Raw genomic sequence first — 21,150 nt, 5'->3', positions numbered from 1 at the left:
GGTTGAGGGGGTCTGTAGGGTTTTGGGGGGGTTCTATGGGGTTTGAGGGGGTGGGACGGGGGGGGTCTATGGGGGTGGGGGGGTCTATAGGGCTGGGGGGGTCTGTAGGGTTTTGGGGGGGTTCTATGGGGTTCGGGGGTGGAATTGGGAGGGTCTGTGGGGCTGGGGGGGGAATTGGGGGGGTCTGTAGGGTTGGGGGCCTTCTATAGGGCTGGGGGGGGTTGGGGGGGTCTGTAGGGTTTTGGGGGTTCAATGGGGTTCGGGGGGTGGAATTGGGGGGTGTCTGTGGGGCTGGGGGGGGAATTTGGGGGGTTCTGTAGGGTTGAGGGGCTTCTATGGGGCTGGGGGGGTTGGGGGGGTCTGTAGGGTTTTGGGGGGGTTCTATGGGGTTGGTGGGGGTCTGTGGGGTTGGGGGTGTCTATAGGGTTGGGGGGGGTCTGTGGGGTTGGGGGCTCTGTAGGGTTTTGGGGGGGTTCTATGGGGTTGGGGGGGTCTATAGGGCTGGGGGGGTCTGTAGGGTTGGGGGGGTTCTATGGGGCTGGGGGGATTGGGGGGTCTGTAGGGTTTTGGGGGTTCTATGGGGTTGGGGGGGTCTGTAGGGCTGGGGGGGTTGGGGGGGTCTGTAGGGTTGGGGGGTTCTATGGGGTTGGAGGGGTGGGATTGGGGGGGGGTTGGGGGCTCTGTAGGGTTTTGGGGGGGTTCTATGGGGTTGGGGGGGTCTATAGGGCTGGGGGGGTCTGTAGGGTTTTGGGGAGGTTCTATGGGGTTTGGGGGGTGGAATTTGGGGGGGTCTGTAGGGTTGGGGGGGTTCTATGGGGCTAGGGGGGTTTGGGGGGGTCATGGGGGGGTCTGTAGGGTTTTGGGGGTTCTATGGGGTTGGAGGGGTGGGATGGGGGGGGGTCTGTGGGGCTGGGGGAGGTTGGGGGGTCTGTAGGGTTTTGGGGGCTCGGGGGGTTGGGATTGGGGGGGGGTCTGTAGGGTTGAGGGGGGTCTGTGGGGTTGGGGGGGTTGGGGGCTCTGTAGGGTTTTGGGGGGGTTCTATGGGGTTGGGGGGATCTATAGGGCTGGGGGGGTCTGTAGGGTTTTGGGGAGGTTCTATGGGGTTCGGGGGGTGGAATTGGGGGGGCTGTAGGGTTGGGGGGGTCTGTGGGGTTGGGGGGCTTCTATAGGGCTGGGGGGGGTTGGGGGGGTCTGTAGGGTTGGGGGGTCTATAGGGTTGGGGGGGGTCTGTGGGGTTGGGGGGCTTCTATGGGGCTGGGGGGATTGGGGGGTCTGTAGGGTTTTGGGGAGGTTCTATGGGGTTGGAGGGGTGGGATTGGGGGGGGGTCTGTGGGGTTGGGGGGGTCTATAGGGTTGGGGTGGATTGGGGGGGTCTATGGGGGGGGTTGGGGGGGTTTGTAGGGTTTTGGGGGGGTTCTATGGGGTTGGAGGGGTGGGATTGGGGGGGGTCTGTGGGGTTGGGGGGGTTGGGGGGCTCTGTAGGGTTTTGGGGGGGTTCTATGGGGTTGGGGGGGGTCTGTGGGGTTGGGGGGCTTCTATGGGGCTGGGGAGGGTTGAGGGGGTCTGTAGGGTATTGGGGGGGTTCTATGGGGTTGGAGGGGTGGGATTGGGGGGGTCTGTGGGGCTGGGGGGGGGGAATTGGGGGGGCTGTAGGGTTTTGGGGGTTTCTATGGGGCTGGGGGGGTTGGGGGGGTCTGTAGGGTTTTGGGGGGGTTCTATGGGGTTGGTGGGGGTCTGTGGGGTTGGGGGTGTCTATAGGGTTGGGGGGGGTCTGTGGGGTTGGGGGCTCTGTAGGGTTTTGGGGGGGTTCTATGGGGTTGGGGGGGTCTATAGGGCTGGGGGGGTCTGTAGGGTTGGGGGGGTTCTATGGGGCTGGGGGGGTTGGGGGGTCTGTAGGGTTTTGGGGGGGTTCTATGGGGTTGGAGGGGTGGGATTGGGGGGGTCTATGGGGGTGGGGGGGTCTATAGGGTTGGGGGGGTCTGTGGGGTTGGGGGGCTTCTATGGGGCTGGGGGGGTTGGGGGGGTCTGTAGGGTTTTGGGGGTTCTATGGGGTTGGGAGGCTTCTATAGGGCTGGGGGGGGTTGAGGGGGGTCTGTAGGGTTGGGGGGCTTCTATGGGGCTGGGGGGGTTGGGGGGTCTGTAGGGTTTTGGGGGCTCGGGGGGTTGGGATTGGGGGGCGGTCTGTAGGGTTCAGGGGGTTCTATGGGGCTGGGGCGAATTGGGGGGGGTCTGTAGGGTTGGGGAGACTGGGGGGGTCTATGGGGTTGGGGGTTGGGGGGCTTCTATGGGGCTGGGGGGTGGGATGGGGGGGGTCTGTGGGTTTGGGGGTGTGGGATGGGGGGGATTCTATCGGGTTCTATGGGGCTGGGAGGGATTGGGGGGTCTGTGGGGCTGGGGGGCTGGGGGGCTTGGGGGGGTCTGTAGGGTTTTGGGGGGGTTCTATGGGGCTGGGGGGGTTGGGGGGTCTGTAGGGTTTTGGGGGTTCAATGGGGTTCGGGGGGTGGAATTGGGGGGGGTCTGTGGGGTTGGGGGGGTCTATAGGGTTGGGGGGGGTGAGGGGGTTCTATGGGGCTGGGGGGGGTTGGGGGGGTCTGTAGGGTTTTGGGGGGGTTCTATGGGATTGGAGGGGGTGGGATGGGGGGGGTCTATGGGGGGGTCTATAGGGTAGGGGGGGTCTGTGGGGTTGGGGGGGTTCTATGGGGCTGGGGGGGTTGGGGGGTCTGTAGGGTTTTGGGGGTTCAATGGGGTTCGGGGGGTTCTATAGGGCTGGGGGGGGTTGGGGGGGTCTGTAGGGTTTTGGGGGTTCTATGGGGTTCGGGGGATTCTATAGGGCTGGGGGGGTTGAGGGGGGTCTGTAGGGCTGGGGGGGTCTGTAGGGTTTTGGGGAGGTTCAGTGGGGTTCGGGGGGTGGAATTGGGGGGGGTCTGTGGGGTTGGGGGGGTCTATAGGGCTGGGGGGGATTGGGGGGTCTGTAGGGTTTTGGGGGTTCCATGGGGTTGGAGGGGTGGGATTGGGGGGGGGGTCTGTGGGGTTGGGGGGTTCTATGGGGCTGGGGCGAATTGGGGGGGGGTCTGTAGGGTTGGGGAGACTGGGGGGGTCTATGGGGTTGGGGGGGTGGGGGGCTTCTATGGGGTTGGAGGGGTGGGATTGGGGGGGGGTCTGTAGGGTTGGGGGGGTCTATAGGGCTGGGGGGGGTGAGGGGGTTCTATGGGGCTGGGGGGGGTTGGGGGGGTCTGTAGGGTTTTGGGGGGGTTCTATGGGGTTGGAGGGGTGGGGTTGGGGGGGGTCTGTGGGGTGGGGGGGGTCTGTGGGGTAGGGGGGGTCTATAGGGCTGGGGGCGATTGGGGGGGTCTATGGGGGGGTTGGGGGGGTTTGTAGGGTTTTAGGGGTTCTATGGGGTTCGGGGGGTGGAATTGGGAGGGTCTGTGGGGTTGGGGGGGTTCTATGGGGCTGGGGGGGTGGGATTGGGGGGGGCTGTGTGGGGTTGGGGGGGTCTATAGGGTTGGGGGGGGTGAGGGGGTTCTATGGGGCTGGGGGGGGTTGGGGGGGTCTGTAGGGTTTTGGGGGGGTTCTATGGGGTTGGAGGGGTGGGATTGGGGGGAGTCTGTGGGGTTGGGGGGGTTCTGTGGGGTTGGGGGGGGTCTATAGGGCTGGGGGGGATTGGGGGGTCTATGGGGGGGTTTGTAGGGTTTTGGGGGTTCTATGGGGTTCGGGGGATTCTATAGGGCTGGGGGGGTTGAGGGGGGTCTGTAGGGTTGGGGGGTTCTATGGGGTTGGAGGGGTGGGATGGGGGGTGGTCTGTGGGGCTGGGAGGGGAATTGGGGGGGTCTGTAGTGTTTTGGGGGGGTTCTATGGGGTTGGGGGGGGTCTGTGGGGTTGGGGGGCTTCTATGGGGCTGGGGGGGGTTGGGGGGGTCTGTAGGGTTTTGGGGGGGTTCTATGGGGTTCGAGGGGTGGGATTGGGGGGGGCGTCTGTAGGGTTGGGGGGGTCTATAGTGTTGGGGGGGGTCTGTGGGGTTGGGGGGGTTGGGGGCTCTGTAGGGTTTTTGGGGGGTTGTATGGGGTTGGGGGGGTCTATAGGGCTGGGGGGGTCTGTAGGGTTTTGGGGAGGTTCTATGGGGTTCGGGGGGTGGAATTGGGGAGGTCTGTGGGGCTGGGGGGGGAATTGGGGGGGTCTGTAGGGTTGGGGGGCTTCTATGGGGCTGGGCGGGTTGGGGGGGTCTGTAGGGTTTTGGGGGTTCAATGGGGTTTGGGGGGTGGAATTGGGGGGGTCTGTGGGGCTGGGGGGGGAATTGAGGGGGTCTGTAGGGTTGGGGGGCTTCTATGGGGCTGGGGGGGATTGGGGGGGTCTGTAGGGTTTTGGGGGTTCTATGGGGTTCGGGGGGTGGAATTGGGGGGGGGTCTGTGGGGTTGGGAGGGTCGATAGGGTTGGGGGGGGGGTGAGGGGGTTCTATGGGGCTGGGGGGTGGAATGGGGGGGTCTATAGGGCTGGGGGGGATTGGGGGGGTCTGTAGGGTTTTGGAGGCTCGGGGGGTTGGGATTGGGGGGGGGTCTGTAGGGTTTGGGGGGTTCAATGGGGCTGGGGGGGGTTGGGGGTCAGTAGGGTTGGGGGGGTTCAGTGGGATTCGGGGGGTGGGATTGGGGGGCTTCTATGGGGCTGGGGGGGGATTTGGGGGGGTCTGTGGGGTTGGGGGGCTTCTATGGGGCTGGGGGGGATTTGTGGGCAGTTTGTGGGGTTGGGGGGGTTCTATGGGGCTGGGGGTGGGATTGGGGGGGTCTCTGGGGTTGGGGGGGTTTTATAGGGTTGGGCGATTCTATGGGGCTGGGGGGGGATTGGGAGGGGTCTATGGGGCTGGGGTGTGGGATGGGGGGGTCTGTGGGGTTGGGGGGGGGATTGGTGGTTCTATGGGGCTGGTCGGTATTGGGGGGGGGTCTCTGGGGTTTGGGGTGTGGGATGGGGGGAGTCTATGGGGCTGGGGGGTTATTGGGGGGGGGCTGTGGGTTTGGGGTGTGGGATGGGGGGGGTCTGTGGGGTTGGCGGGGTATTGGGGGGGATCTGTGGGTTTGGGGTTTGGGATGGGGGGGTCTGTGGGGTTGGGGGGGGGATTGGTGGTTCTATGGGGCTGGGGGGGTATTGGGGGGGGGGTGTTTGGGGTGTGGGATGGGGGGGGTTCTGTGGGTGGGGGGGTTCAATGGGTTTGGCGTCTTGTGGGGGGGGGGGGGGGTTGGGGGTGTTCTAATGGGTCTGGGGGGGGGAATGGGGGGGGCTGTGATGTGGGGGGGGAGGGGGTCAGGACTCATTGTGCCCCCCCCCCTCCAGAGCCCCCCCTGTGTTCGCTGTGCCCCACTATGGGGGCGCTGTGCCTGAATGACACCCACTGCGTGTGCCCCCCCGGGCATCGCCCCCCCCAGCCCTGGGAGCAGCAGGAGAGCATCGTCTGCGCCGGTATGGGGGGGGGCGGGGAGGGGGGGGGGGGTATTTTTTTTTTGGGGGGGGGGTGGGGGGCGTAGGAGGTCGTGGGGGGGTTTAAGGGGGGGGGATATGGGGGGGGAATGGGGATCAGGTGGGATATGGAGGGCTGGGGGGGGGGGGTTGGGGGGCATAGGGGGTCATGGGGGGGTCTGGGGGGGGAAGGGGGGGTTGGGGGGTTATGGGGGGGGGAAGGGGGGGTTGGGGGGGCATAGGGGGTCATGGGGGGGGTCTGGGGGGGGCATAGGTGGTCATGGGGGGGGTTGGGGGGTCATAGGGACAGATTTTTTATTGGGGGGGGGGGCACAGGGGTTACCTGGGTATTGGGGGGGGTCGGGGGGGGGCACAGGGAAACATTGGGGGTCTGTGGGGGGGCGCATGGGGGTCTGGGGGGGGGACATGGGGAATCATTGGGGGTCTGTGGAGGGGGGGGACATGGGGGGGCCTGGGGGGGCCACCATAGGGACAGATTTTTTATTTGGGGGGGGGGGCACAGGGGATACCTGGGTATTGGGGGGGGGGGTCGGGGGGGGCACAGGGAAACATGGGGGGTCTGGGGGGGGGGGCCTGGGGGGGTCTGTGGGGGGGGCATGGGGACGGATGTTTTATGGGGGGGGGCACAGGGAAGCATTGGGGGTCTGGGGGGGGGGATACAGGGGGGTCTGGGGGGGGTCATAGGGACAGATTTTTTATTTGGGGGGGGGGGCACAGGGGATACCTGGGTATTGGGGGGGGGGGTCGGGGGGGGCACAGGGAAAAATTGGGGGTCTGGGGGGGGCACATGGGGGGGTCCGGGGGGGGCATGGGGACAGATGTGGTACTGGGGGGGGGCAGGGGGGGCATAGGGAATCATTGGGGGTCTGTGGGGGGGGGACATGGGGGGGTTTGGGGGGGGTCATAGGGACAGATTTTTTATTGGGGGGGGGGCACAGGGGATACCTGGGTATTGAGGGGGGGTCGGGGGGGCACAGGGAAACATTGGGGGTCAAGGGGGGGGGGCGTGGGGGGGGGGGGGGACATGGGGACAGATGTTATATGGGGAGGGGGGGGGGGTGTGAAGCCAGCTGCGTCACGTGTCCTTCCCGCATCACGTGGCCTTCCCGCATCACGTGTCCTTCCCGCATCACGTGACCTTCCCGCATCACGTGACTCCCCCCCCCCCCAATTAGACATCAATGAATGCGTGGAGCCGTCCCGCCCCCCCCCCTGCGGCGTCGGCCAGCGCTGCGTCAACACGGCGGGGGGGTTCCGCTGTCTGTGCATCGCCGGCTATCGGGAGCTGCCCCCCCCCGCCGGGACCCCCCCCAACGCGACCCCCCCCCTGACGTGTATCGGTACGGAACACCCCCCCCCAAAAAAAAAAATACCCCCCCCGTATTTTATGGGGGGGGGGGGGGCATTTTGGGGACCCCCCCCCCTTGTATGAGTGGGTTTGGGGGGGGCACTTTGGGGGGTTTTGGGGGGGGGGGCACTTTTGGGGGGGGTTCAGTTTGGGGTTTTTTGGGGGGGCACTTTTTTGGGGGGGGGCGGAACTCGGGGGGGGGCACTTTTGGGGGGGGGTCCAGTTTGGGGTTTTTTGGGGGGGCACTTTTTTGGGGGGGGCACTTTGGGGGGGGTCAAGGTTGGGATTTTGGGGGGGGGCACTTTTTTGGGGGGGGGTAACCTGGGGGGGAGGGGGGCACATTTGGGGGGGGGCCACTTTGGGGTGTTTTGGGGGGGCGCTTTTTTGGGGGGGGCACTTTTGGGGGGGGTCCAATTTGGGGTTTTTTTGGGGGGGCACCTGGGGGGGGGGGGCACTTTTAGGGGGGGGTCCAGTTTGGGATTTTGGGGGGGGGGGCACTTTTTTGGGGGAGGCACTTTTTTGGGGGGGGGGAACTCGGGGGGGGGCACTTTTGGGGGGGGCACTTTGGGGGGGGGTTCCAGTTTAGGGTCTTTTTTGGGGGGGCACTTTTGGGGGGGTCCACTTTGAGATTTTTGGGGGGGACACTTTTTTTGGGGGGGGGGCACTTTTTGGGGGGGGGGCACTTTGGGGTGTTTTGGGGGGGCACTTTATTTGGGGGGGGCACCTTGGAGGGGGCCACTTTTGGGGGGGTCCATTCTGGGGTGTTTTGGGGGGGCACTTTTTTGGGGGGGGCACTTTGGGGGGGGGTCCAGTTTGGGATTTTGGGGGCGGGGCACTTTTTTTGGGGGGGGGGAACCTGGGGGGCGCACTTTTGGGGGGGTCCACTTTGGGGTTTTTTGGGGGGCTCTTTTTCTTTGGGGGGGGGAAACCTGGGGGGGCACTTTTAGTGGGGGTCCAGTTTGGGGTTTTTTTTGGGGGGGCACTTTTTTGGGGGAGGCACTTTTTGGGGGGGGGGCACTTTCGGGGGGGGCACTTTGGGGTGTTTTGGGGGGGCACTTTTTTTGGGGGGGGCACTTTGGGGGGGGTCCAGGTTGGGATTTTAAGGGGGGGGCACTTTTTTTTTGGGGGGGGGCACTTTGGGGGGGGCACTATAGGGGGGGGTCCAGTTTGGGGTTTTTTGGGGGGGGCATTTTGGGGGGGGGCACTTTGGGCTGTTTTGGGGGGCACTTTTTTTTGGGGGGGGGCACTTTTGAGGGCAGCACTTTTAGGGGGGTCCACTTTGGGGTGTTTTTTGGGGGGGCACTTTTGGGGGGGTCCACTTTGGGATTTTTGGGGGGGGCACTTTTTTTTGGGGGGGGGGCACTTTTTGGGGGGGGGCACTTTGGGGTGTTTTGGGGGGGCACTTTATTTGGGGGGGGCACCTTGGAGGGGGCCAATTTTGGGGGGGTCCATTCTGGGGTGTTTTGGGGGGGCACATTTTGGGGGGGGCACTTTTGGGGGGGGTCCAGTTTGGGATTTTTGTGGGGGGCACTTTTTTTTTGGGGGGGGGGTAACCTGGGGGGGGGGGACACTTTTGGGGGGGGACACTTTGGGGTGTTTTGGGGGGGGCATTTTTTTGGGGGGGGCATTTTGGGGGGGTCCAGTTTGGGATTTTGGGGGGGGGCACTTTTTTGGGGGGGGCACTTTGGGATGTTTGTGGGGGGCACTTTTTTGGGGGGGGCACCTGGGGGGGGGGGCAGTTTTGGGGCTATTTTTTGGGGGGGGGTCTCAAAGGAATCCCTCCTTTTTTTGGGGGGGGGGGCATTTTGGGGACCCCCCCTTCATATGAGTGGGTTTGGGGGGGGGCACTTTTGGGGGGGCGTCCACGTTGGGGTGTTTTGGGGGGGGCACTTTTTTGGGGGGGGCACTTTGGGGGGGGTCCACATTTGGGTTTTTTTGGGGGGGGGGGTCCATATTTGTGGTTCTGGGGTTTGGGGGGGGGGCACATTTGGGGCATTTTTTGGGGGGGGGTCGGCATTTGGGTTTTTTTTGGGGGGGGTCCACATTTGGGGTTTGGGGGGGGCACATTTGTGTCATTTTTTTGGGGGGGGGTCCGCATTTGTGTTTTTTTTTGGGGGGGGGGTCCACATTTGGGATTCTGGGGTGTGTTTGGGGAGGGGGGGGGGGGCACATTTTGGGCATTTTTTTCGGGGGGGGGGGTCCAACATTTGGGCGTTTTTAGGATGGGTTTGGGGAGGAGGAGCCTTTTTTTTTGGGGGGGGGGGGGTGTTGTTATTTTGCCCCCCCCCCACTGAAAGGCCCCATTGACAGATGTGGATGAGTGCGCGGCGGGGGGGGGGCCCTGCGGGGGGGGCTCCATCTGCCTCAACACCCCCGGCAGCTTTGAGTGCCACTGCCCCCCCGGCACCAAAAAGGGAATCAATGGAGACTGCAGCCGTGAGTCACCCCCCCCCCCTAAAACCCCCCCCCAACGACCCCCCCCCCCCCATTAATCCTTTTCACGACCCCCCCCCCCCGAAAAAAAAACCCATAATCCCTCCCTCGCCCCGCCCCCCCCCCCAAAAAATTACCCCCCCCATCCCTTTGTCCCCCCCCCCAGTGCCACCCCAACCCCCCCCCCCCACATAACCCCCCCCCAGACCCCCCCGCATAACCCCACCCTCCCCCATAAATCCTCTATGCACCCCCCCAGCCCCCCCCCCACCCCATAAACCCCCTCTGGACCCCCCCAGACCCCCCCCCCCAAATAAATAAACCCTCTATGGACCCCCCCATAAATCCCCCCCCCATAAACCCCCCCTCTGAACCCCCCCCCCACCCCCAAATCCCCTCCCCCCCCCAAACCCCCCCCATTAACCACCCCAAAATCCCCCCCCCCAAAAAAATAAAACAACTCAGCCCCCCCCCCCATTTTCCACCCCCCCCCATTTCCCAGCCCTACACATTGCCCCCCCTCCAATAAACCCCCCCCAAACCCCCCCCCCCTCCTAAACCCCCCCCTGGACCCCCCATAAGCCCCCCCCCCCATAAATCCTCTATGCACCCCCCCAGGCCCCCCCCCCCACCCCATAAACCCCCTCTGGACCCCCCCAGACCCCCCCCCCCAATAAATAAACCCTCTATGGACCCCCCCATAAACCCCCCCCCCATAAACCCCCCCCAAGCCCCCCCCCACCCCCAAATCCCCCCCCCAAAACCCCCCCATTAACCACCCCAAAATTCCCAACCCCCCCCCAAAAAATAAAACAACTCAGCCCCCCCCCCCATTTTCCAGCCCCCCCCCCCATTTCCCAGCCCTACACATTGCCCCCCCCCAATAAACCCCCCCCATAACCCCCCCTCTTAAACCCCCCCATGGACCCCCCATAAGCCCCCCCCCCATAAATCCTCTATGCACCCCCCCAGGCCCCCCCCCCACCCCATAAACCCCCTCTGGACCCCCCCAGACCCCCCCCCCCAATAAATAAACCCTCTATGGACCCCCCCAAAACCACCCCCCAAACCCCCCCCCCCATAAACCCTCTCTGGACCCCCCCAGACCCCCCCCCCCAATAAATAAACCCTCTATGGACCCCCCCCATAAACCCCCCCCCAAAAACCCCCCTTCTGAACCCCCCCCCCCACCCCCAAATCCCCCCCCCCAAAATTCCCCCCCCATTAACCACCCCAAAATGCCCCCCCCCCCCAAAAAATAAAACAACTCAGCCCCCCCCCCCCATTTTCCACCCCCCCCCATTTCCCAGCCCTACACATTGCCCCCCCTCCAATAAACCCCCCCCAAACCCCCCCCCCCCTCCTAAACCCCCCCCTGGACCCCCCATAAGCCCCCCCCCATAAATCCTCTATGCGCCCCCCCCAGGCCCCCCCCCACCCCATAAACCCCCTCTGGACCCCCCCAGACCCCCCCCCCCAAATAAATAAACCCTCTATGGAGCCCCCCCATAAACCCCCCCCCCCATAACCCCCCCCTATAACCCCCCCCCCCATAACCCCCCCCCATAAATCCACCCCCCCACCCCATAAACCCCCTCTGGACCCCCCCAGACCCCCCCCCCCCAAATAAATAAACCCTCTATGGACCCCCCCCATAACCCCCCCCCCCATAAAACCCCCCATTAACCACCCAAAAATGCCCCCCCCCCCCAAAAAAAAGAAAAAGTCCCCCCCCCCCACGTGTTCTCACATTGGGAGGAAGTTGGCCCCCCCCGGATATTCTCACGGGGGGGGGGAACTCACAGCCCCTCCCCTATTATTTCCTGTGCCCCCCCCCCCCTCCTCTCACCCCCACTGGGGGGGGGGTGACTTCAATATTTGCCCCCCCCCAGGTATAACGGAGCCCCCCCCCCCAACGCTGCCCCCCCACTTGTGCCTCGTTAACCAGGTGAGGTTTTTTTTTTGGGGGGGGGGGGGGCATATGGGGGGGGGTAATTTGGGGGAGGGGGTCACAAGGGTTGGGGGGGGGCTGTAAGTGTGGGGGGGTTTTGGGGGGGGGTTGAAGGATGATTTGGGGGGGGTCTGCAAGGGTTGGGGGGGGTCTGTAAGTGTGGGGGGGTCACTGGGGGGGGGTTGAAGGATAATTTGGGGGGGGGGTCCTCAAGGGTTGGGGGGGGCTGTAAGTGTGGGGGGGTCACTGGGGGGGGGGGCTTGTGGGTTAATTTGGGGGGGGTCTGTAAGTGGGGGGGGTCACTGGGGGGGGCTTGTGGCATAATTTGGGGGGTGGCTGCAAGGGTTGGGGAGGGTCTGTAAGTGTGGGGGGGTCACTGGGGGGGGGCCTTTGTGGGTTAATTTGGGGGGGGTCTGTAAGTGTGGGGGGGTCACTGGGGGGGGGCCTTTGTGGGTTAATTTGGGGGGGGTCTGTAAGTGTGGGGGGGTCACTGGGGGGGGCTTCTGGGATAATTTGGGGGGGGTCTGTAAGTGTGGGGGGGTTTCGGGGGGGGGGTTGAAGGTTGATTTGGGGGGGGTCCTCAAGGGTTGGGGGGGGTCTGTAAATATGGGGGGGGTCATTGCGGGGGGGGGCTTGAAGGATATTTTGGGGGGGGGGTCTGTAAGTATGGGGGGGTCACTGGGGGGGGGTTGAAGGATAATTTGGGGGGGGTCTGTAAGTGTGGGGGGCTCACTGGGGGGGGCTTGTGGGATAATTTGGGGGGGGGTCTGTAAGTGTGGGGGGCTCACTGGGGGGGGGTTGAAGGATAATTTGGGGGGGGGTCCTCAAGGGTTGGGGGGGGGCTGTAAGTGTGGGGGGGTTTCGGGGGGGGGGTTGAAGGTTGATTTGGGGGGGGGGTCTGTAAGTGGGGGGGGGTCATGGGGGGGGGTTGAAGGATAATTTGGGGGGGGGCGGCAAGGGTTGGGGTGGGTCTGTAAATATGGGGGGGGTCACTGGGGGGGGGCTTTTGGGTTAATTTGGGGGGGGGGTCTGTAAGTGTGGGGGGGTCACTGGGGGGGAGTTGAAGGATAATTTGGGGGGGGGTCCACAAGGGTTGGGGGGGGTCTGTAAGTGGGGGGGGTCATTGGGGGGGGGACTTGAAGGATAATTTGGGGGGGGTCATCAAAGGTTGGGGGGGGTCTGTAAGTGGGGGGGGGTCACTGGGGGGGGGGGCGATTCATTTTGGGAGTGGGTCTGTGAATTTTGTTGGGGGTGGGGTTCATAAATTTGAGGGGGGGTCCACCTCAACGTGCCCCCCCCCCCCCAATTTCCCCCCCCCCCCCCCCCAGAGCCGCTGTGAGCTGTCACAGAACCTGAGCCAAATGTGGGCAGCGCTGGAGGGGGGGGGCGACCCCCGCCATGTCCTGCAGGTATTGATGGGGGGGGGGCTTTTTTTTTTGGGGGGAGGGGGGGCACAGCTGGTATACGGAGGATCCTGGGGGGGGGAGGGAGGGGGGGGCAGGGGAGGGGGTTGAGTTATGGGGGATTTTTTTGGGGGGGGGTATGAGGGGGGGTCCCAAAGGTGGTGGGGGGGGTCTTATAGTGGGGGGGGGGTCTTATGGGGGGGGTCTCATGGTGGGGGGGGTCTTATGGGGGGGGGGGTTTCATAGTGGGGGGAGTCTTATGGGGGGGTTTATAGTAGGGGGTCACATAGTGGTGGGGGGTTCTTATGGGGGGGGGTTTATAGTGGGGGGGGGTCTCAGTGGGGGGTGGTCTTATGGTGGGGGGGGTCTCATATTGGTGGGGGTTTTATTGGGGGGGGTCTTATGGGGGGGTTTATAGTGGGGGGGTCTCATAGTGGGGGGGGGTCTAATAGTGGGGGGGCTCTTATGGGGGGGGTTTATAGTGGGGGGGTCTCATAGTGGGGGGGGTCTTATGGGGGGGGTTTGTAGTGGGGGGTCTCATAGTGGGGGGGTCTTATGGGGGGGGTTATAGTGGGGGGGGTCTCATAGTGGGGGGGGGGTTATAGTGGGGGGGTCTTATGGTGGGGGTCTCATGGTAAGGGGGGTCTCATAGTCGGGGGGGTCTCATAGTGGGGGGGTCTCATGGTGGGGGGGGTCTCATATTGGTGGGAGTCTTATTGGGGGGGGGTCTTATGGGGGGGTTTATAGTGGGGGGGTCTCAGTGGGGGGGGTTCTTATGGGGGGGGTCTCATAGTGTGGGGGGGTCTTATGGTGGGGGGGGCCTTATGGGGGGGTTTATAGTGGGGGGGGTCTCATAGTGGGGGATGTCTCATGGTGGGGGGGGTCTCATAGTGGGGGGGGGTCTCATAGTGGGGGGGTCTTATGGGGGGGGTTTATAGTGGGGGGTCTCATAGTGTGGGGGGGTCACATGGTGGGGGGGGGCTCATAGTGGGGTGCGTCTTATGGGGGGGGTTTATAGTAGGGGGGGTCTTATGGTGGGGGGGGTCTTATAGTGGGGGGGGGTCTTATGGGGGGGGTTTATAGTGGGGGGGTCTCAGTGGGGGGGGTCTTATGGTCCGGGTCTCATGGTGGGGGGGGTCTTATAGTGGGGGGGGTTTATAGTGGGGAGGTCTCATAGTGGGGGGGTCTTATGGGGGGGGTTATAGAGGAGGGGGGTCTCATAGTGGGGGCGGGGTCTTCTGGGGGGGGTTTATAGTGGGGGGGGTTCTTATGGGGGGGGTCTCATAGTGGGGGGGTCTTATAGTGGGGGGGGGTCTTATGGGGGGGTCTCATGGTGGGGGGGGGTCTTATGGGGGGGGTTTATAGTGGGGGGTCTCATAGTGGGGGGGGGTCTCATAGTGGGGGGGGTCTTATGGGGGGGGTTTATAGTGGGGGGGTCTCATAGTGGGGGGGGGTCTCATGGTGGGGGGGTCTCATGGTGGGGGGGGTCTCATATTGGTGGGGGTCTTATTGGGGGGGGTCTTATGGGGGGGTCTCATAGTGGGGGGCTCTCATAGTGGGGGGGGGTCTTATGGAGGGGGTCTTATAGTGGGGGGGTCTCATAGTGGGGGGTGGGTCTAATAGTGGGGGGGGGTCTTATGGGGGGGGTTTATAGTCTGGGGGTCTCATAGTGGGGGGGTCTTATGGGGGGGCTTATAGTGGGGGGGGTCTCATAGTGGGGGGGGGGTTTATAATGGGGGGGTCTTATGGTGGGGGTCTCATAGTCGGGGGGGTCTCATAGTGGGGGGGGTCTCATATTGGTGGGAGTCTTATTGTGGGGGGGGTCTTATGAGGGGGGGTTTATAGTGGGGGGGTCTCATAGTGGGGGGGGGGTCATATGGGGGGGGTTTATAGTGGGGGGGTCTCATAGTGGGGGGGTATTGGGGGATCCTGAAGGGGGGGGGAATTTGGGGGGGGTCCAAAAAGGGGTTTGGGGGGGGGCTGATGGGTTGTTTTTGAGGGGGGGGTCTCATGTTGGGGGGGCACCAGGGTTGTCCCATGGGGGGGGGGGGCATATTTTTGAGGGGGGGCGGATTGGAAGGGTTAGGGGACAGTGGGGGGGGGTTGTGTTTCTTTGGGGGGGGGCACTGGGGGGTGCAATGGATGGGGGGGCAATGGGGGGAGGGGAGGTTGATGATTTTTTTGGGGGGGGGGGCGGTTCGTGATTGGGGGGGGTGGCATTGAGGGGGGGGTTGCGTTTCTTTGGGGGGGGGGGACTGGGGGGTCCAGTGAGTGGGGGGAGAAATGGAGGGGGGGGTGGTTTTTTTTTTTGGGGGGGGGGCACTGGGGGGGTCCCATGGGTGGGGGGACAGTGGGGGGGTCTGATTTTTTTTTTGGGGGGGGTATCCACATTTGGGGTGGGGGCAGTGGGGGGGGGTCGGTCCCATGGGTGGGGGGGTCATTTTTGTTTTGGGGGGGGACACGGGGGGGCAGGGTTGTGTTTCTTTGGGGGGGGGCATTAGGGGGGTGCAATGAATGGGGGGCAATGGGGGGAGGGGGTCTGTTTTTTTTTGGGGGGGGGGGACGGTTCGTGTTTTGGGAGGGGGTCCCATGGGTGGGGGGGGGCACTGAGGGGGGGGTTGCGTTTCTTTGGGGGGGGGGACTGGGGGGTCCAGTGAGTGGGGGGAGAAATGGAGGGGGGGGTGTTTTTTTTTGGGGGGGGGGGGGCACTTGGGGGGTCCCATGGGTGGGGGCAGTGGGGGGGGTCGGTCCCATGGGTGGGGGGGTCATTTTTTTGGGGGGGGGGGCACAGGGGGGGGGGTCCAATGGATGGGGGGGCAATGGGGGGAGGGGGTCTGATGTGGGGGGGGGGTTCTTGTTTTTGGAGGGGGTCCCATGGGTGGGGGGGGGGGGGTCTCTGGGGGTGTGGGGGGGGTCACGGGTGGGGGGGCATTGAGGGGGGCCTGATGGTTTTTTTTTTAGGGGGGGGGTCGGTCCCATGGGTGGGCACTATGGGTGGGGGGGGGTCTGATTTTTTTGGGGGGGGGGGTTGACCGTGTGTGGGAGGCATTCTGGGGGTTTTTTTGGGTGACCCCCCCCCTCCGTTTCTTCCCCCCCCCCCCCCAATAGGCGCTGCTGGCGCTGCTGGACGCGGCGTTGGCGGAGCTGAGCGGAGACGGCAGCGCCCCCCAGCGGCACCTGCGCGTCACTGCACTGCTGAGCGCCGCCGAGAGCATCGTGCGCGCCGCCGCACTGCGCATGCGCGGTCACAGCGATGGCGACTTCCTCACCCGGACGGGAGGAACGGGTATGGGGTCACGTGGGGCTGCGGCCCCATAGGGGGCGGCGGGGACGAATGGCACCGTGTGGGATAACGACCCCATATCTGACAGTGTCACCATATGTGGCAATGACCCCATATGTGACAGTGACCCCATATGTGACAGTGACCCCATATGTCCCCAAATATGACAGTGACCCCATATGGGACAATGACCCCATACCCAACAGTGACCCTATAAATGGCAATGACCCCATATGTGACAGTGACCCAATATGTGACAATGACCCCATATGGGACAATGACCCCAAATGTGACCCCATACAGGACAGTGACCCCATATGTGACAATGACCCCATATGTGACAATGACCCCATATGTGGCAATGACCCTATACCCGACAGTGACCCCATATGTCCCCAAATATGACAATGACCCCAATGACCCCATATGTGGCAATGACCCCATATGCGACAGTGACCCCATATGTCCCCAAATATGACCATGACCCCATATGGGACAATGACCCCATACCCGACAGTGACCCCATAAATGGCAATGACCCCATATGTGACAGTGATCCCATATGTGGCAATGACCCCATATGTCACCATGACCCCATATGCGACAGTGACCCCATATGTCCCCAAATATGACAGTAACCCCATATGGGACAATGATCCCATACCCGGCAGTGACCCCATATATGACAAGGACCCCATATGTGACAGTGACCCCATATGTGACAGTGACCCCATATATGTCAATGACCCCATATGCGACAGTGACCCCATATGTCCCCCAATATGACAGTGACCCCATATTGGACAATGACCCCATATGTGACAACAACCCCAAATATGACAATGATCCCATATGGGACAATGACCCCATATGGGACAATGATCCCAAAGGTGACCCCATACAGGACAGTGACCCCATATGTGACAGTGACCCCATATATGTCAATGACCCCATATGCGACAGTGACCCCATATGTCCCCAAATATGACAGTGACCCCATAGAGGATGGTGACCCGAAATATGACAATGACCCCATATGGGACAATGACCCCAAATGTGACCCCATACCCGACAGCGACCCCATATGTGGCAATGACCCCATATGGGACAATGATCCCAAAGGTGACCCCATACAGGACAGTGACCCCATATGTGACAATGACCCCATACCCGACAGTGACCCCATATGTGACAGTGACCCCATATATGGCAATGACCCCATATGTGACAGTGACCCCATACGTCCCCTAATATGACAGTGACCCCATATGGGACAATGACCCCATATGGGACAATGATCCCAAAGGTGACCCCATACAGGACAGTGACCCCATATGTGACAATGACCCCATACCCGACAGTGACCCCATATGTGACAATGACCCCATATATGGCAATGACCCCATATGCGACAGTGACCCCATATGTCCCCCAATATGACAGTGACCCCATATATGGCAGTGACCCCATACCCGACAGTGACCCCATACGTCCCCAAATATGACAGTGACCCCATAGAGGACGGTGACCTGAAATATGACAATGACCCCATATGGGACAATGACCCCAAATATGACCGCATACCCGACAGCGACCCCATATGTGGCAATGACCCCATACCCAGCAGTGACCCTATAAATGGCAATGACCCCATACCTGACAGTGATCCCATATGTGACAGTGTCCCATATGGGACAATGACCCCAAATGTGACCCCATATGTGACAGTGACCCCATATGTGGCAATGACCCCATATGTGGCAATGACCCCATACCCGACAGTGACCCCATATGTCCCCAAATATGACAGTGACCCCATATGTGACAATGACCCCAAATGTGACCCATACCCGGCAGTGACCCCATATATGACAAGGACCCCATATGTGACAGTGACCCCATATGTGACAGTGACCCCATATATGTCAATGACCCCATATGCGACAGTGACCCCATATGTCCCCCAATATGACAGTGACCCCATATGGGACAATGACCCCATATGTGACAACAACCCCAAATATGACAATGATCCCATATGGGACAATGACCCCAAGTGTGACCCCATATGTGACAGTGACCCCATATGTCCCCAAATATGACAGTGACCCCATAGAGGATGGTGACCCGAAATATGACAATGACCCCATATGTGTCAATGACCCCAAATGTGACCCCATACCCGACAGCGACCCCATATGTGGCAATGACCCCATACCCAGCAGTGACCCTATAAATGGCAATGACCCCATACAGGACAGTGACCCAATATGTGACAATGACCCCATATGGGACAATGACCCCAAATGTGACCCCATACTCAGCAGTGACCCCATATGTGACAATGACCCCATAAATGGCAATGACCCCATATGCGACAGTGACCCCATATGTCCCCAAATATGACAGTGACCCCATATGGGACAATGACCCCATACCCGACAGTGACCCCATATATGACAAGGACCCCATATGTGACAGTGACCCCATATGTGACAATGAGGCCATATGTGACAATGACCCCAAATGTGACTCCATACCCGACAGTGACCCCATATGTGGCAATGACCCCATATGTGACAGTGACCCCATATGTCCCCAAATATGACAGTGACCCCATATGTGACAATGACCCCATATGGGACAATGACCCCAAATGTGACCCCATACCCGACAGCGACCCCATATGTGGCAATGACCCCATATGTGACAGTGACCCCATATGGGACAATGACTCCATACCCAGCAGTGACCCTATAAATGGCAATGACCCCATATGTGACAGTGACCCAATATGTGACAATGACCCTATATGGGACAATGACCCCAAATGTGACCCCATACAGGACAGTGAGCCCATATGGGACAATGACCCCATACCCAACAATGACCCCATATGGGACAATGACCCCAAATGTGACCCCATACCCGACAGCGACCCCATATGTGGCAATGACCCCATATGTGACAATGACCCCAAATATGACAATGACCCCATATGGGACAATGACCCCAAATGTGACCCCATACCCGACAGCGACCCCATATGTGGCAATGACCCCATATGTGACAGTGACCCCATATGTCCCCCAATATGACAGTGACCCCATACCTGACAATGACCCCATATGGGACAATGACCCCAAATATGACCGCATACCCGACAGCGACCCCATATGTGACAATGACCCCATATGGGACAATGACCCCAAATGTGACCCCATATGTGACAGTGACCCCATATGTGGCAATGACCCCATATGTGGCAATGACCCCATACCCGACAGTGACCCCATATGTCCCCAAATATGACAGCGACCCCATATGTGGCAATGACCCCATATGTGACAATGACCCCATACCTGACAATGACCCCATATGGGACAATGACCCCAAATGTGACCCCATACCCGACAGCGACCCCATATGTGGCAATGACCCCATATGTGACAATGACCCCATATGGGACAATGACCCCAAATGTGACCCCATACCCGACAGTGACCCCATATGTGGCAATGACCCCATATGTGACAGTGACCCCATATGTCCCCCAATATGACAGTGACCCCATACCTGACAATGACCCCATATGGGACAATGACCCCAAATGTGACCCCATACCCGACAGCGACCCCATATGTGGCAATGACCCCATATGTGACAGTGACCCCATATGGGACAATGACTCCATACCCAGCAGTGACCCTATAAATGGCAATAACCCCATATGTGACAGTGACCCAATATGTGACAATGACCCCATATGGGACAATGACCCCAAATGTGACCCTATACAGGATAGTGACCCCATAAATGGCAATGACCCCATATGTGACAATGACCCTATATGTGACAGTGACCCCATACCCGGCAGTGACCCCATATGTCCCCAAATATGACAATGACCCCATATGGGACAACGACCCCAAATGTGACCCCATATGTGACAGTGACCCCATATGTCCCTAAATATGACAGTGACCCCATATGTGACAATGACCCCATATGTGACAATGACCCCATATGGGACAATGACCCCAAATGTGACCCCATACCCGACAGCGACCCCATATGTTGCAATGACCCCATATGTGACAATGACCCCATATGGGACAATGACCCCAAATGTGACCCCATACCCGACAGCGACCCCATAAATGGCAATGACCCCATATGTGACAATGACCCCATATGTGGCAATGACCCCATATGTGACAATGACCCCATATGGGACAATGACCCCAAATGTGACCCCATACCCGACAGCGACCCCATATATGGCAATGACCCCATATGCGACAGTGACCCCATATGTGACATTGACCCATATGGGACAATGACCCCAAATGTGACCCCATACCCGACAGTGACCCCATATATGGCAATGATCCCATATGTGACAATGACCCCATGTGTGGCAATGACCCCATATGTGACAATGACCCCAAATGTGGCAATGACCCCATACGTGACAATGACCCCATACCCGACAGTGACCCCATATGTCCCCAAATATGACAGTGACCCCATAGAGGACAGTGACCCCATACATGACAATGACCCCATACCCGGCCGTGACCCCATACATGTCCGTGCCCCCCCCCACGTCCCCATATATGGCCGTTCCCCTATGGGGCGCCCCGTTTCCCCCCCGCCCCGTTATGGGGTGGCTGCCCGCCCCCATTGGTGTCTTTGCGCAGAGCTGCGCCTGGCGCTGCCCCGCCCCCCCCCCGGCCCCCCCGTCCGGCTGCAGCACCCCCACGTGGGGCTGGAGGTGCCCAGGGAGGTGGCGGGGGGGGGTGATGATGGTAAGGGGGGGGGGGGTCACTGGGGGGGGTCCTGGGGGGGTCAATGGGGTCATTGGGGGGGCCTGGGGGGGTCACTGGGGGGGGTCCTGGGGGGGTCAATGGGGTCATTGGGGGGGCCTGGGGGGGTCAATGGGGGTTCTGGGGTCATTGGGGGGGTCTTGGGGGGGGGGCTGGGGGGGTCAATGGGGGAACTGGGGGCACTGGGGGGGGTTTTAGGGGGGTCAGTGGGGGGTCCTGGGTCATTGAGGGGGTCCTGGGGGGGTCAGTGGGGGGGTCAATGAGGGGGGGTCCTGGGGTCATTGGGGGGGTCTTGGGGTCATTGGGGGGGTCATTGGGGGGGTCATTGGGGGGGTCGTGGGTTTTTGGGGGGGGGCACTGGGGTCAATGGGGGGTACTGGGGACACTGGGGGGGTCTTGGGGGTCATTGTGGGGGTCCTGGGGGGGTCAATGGGGGAACT

At 61.8% G+C, this 21,150-nt stretch overlaps 1 protein-coding gene across 1 annotated transcript in view; it reads left to right on the top strand.

The window, feature by feature from the left end:
- The window catches only part of ADGRE5 (adhesion G protein-coupled receptor E5), a 47,411-nt gene that overhangs the window by 1,050 nt on the left and 25,211 nt on the right, over positions 1–21,150 (top strand). Inside the window, exons 3-9 of the mRNA XM_090128577.1 lie at positions 5,320–5,445; positions 6,639–6,803; positions 9,122–9,247; positions 11,137–11,192; positions 12,524–12,604; positions 15,707–15,884; positions 20,585–20,692. Of these exons, the coding sequence (XP_089984703.1) occupies positions 5,320–5,445; positions 6,639–6,803; positions 9,122–9,247; positions 11,137–11,192; positions 12,524–12,604; positions 15,707–15,884; positions 20,585–20,692 (840 nt within the window). The remainder of the gene's footprint in view (positions 1–5,319; positions 5,446–6,638; positions 6,804–9,121; positions 9,248–11,136; positions 11,193–12,523; positions 12,605–15,706; positions 15,885–20,584; positions 20,693–21,150) is intronic.

The sequence above is a fragment of the Phasianus colchicus genome, chromosome 34 (genome assembly GCF_987193195.1).
Source record: "Phasianus colchicus chromosome 34, bPhaCol1.hap1.1, whole genome shotgun sequence".
In the NCBI taxonomy this organism is placed as follows: domain Eukaryota; kingdom Metazoa; phylum Chordata; class Aves; order Galliformes; family Phasianidae; genus Phasianus; species Phasianus colchicus.
Note: the sequence above shows the minus strand (reverse complement) of the source record. Positions and strands in the feature narration are given on the sequence as shown.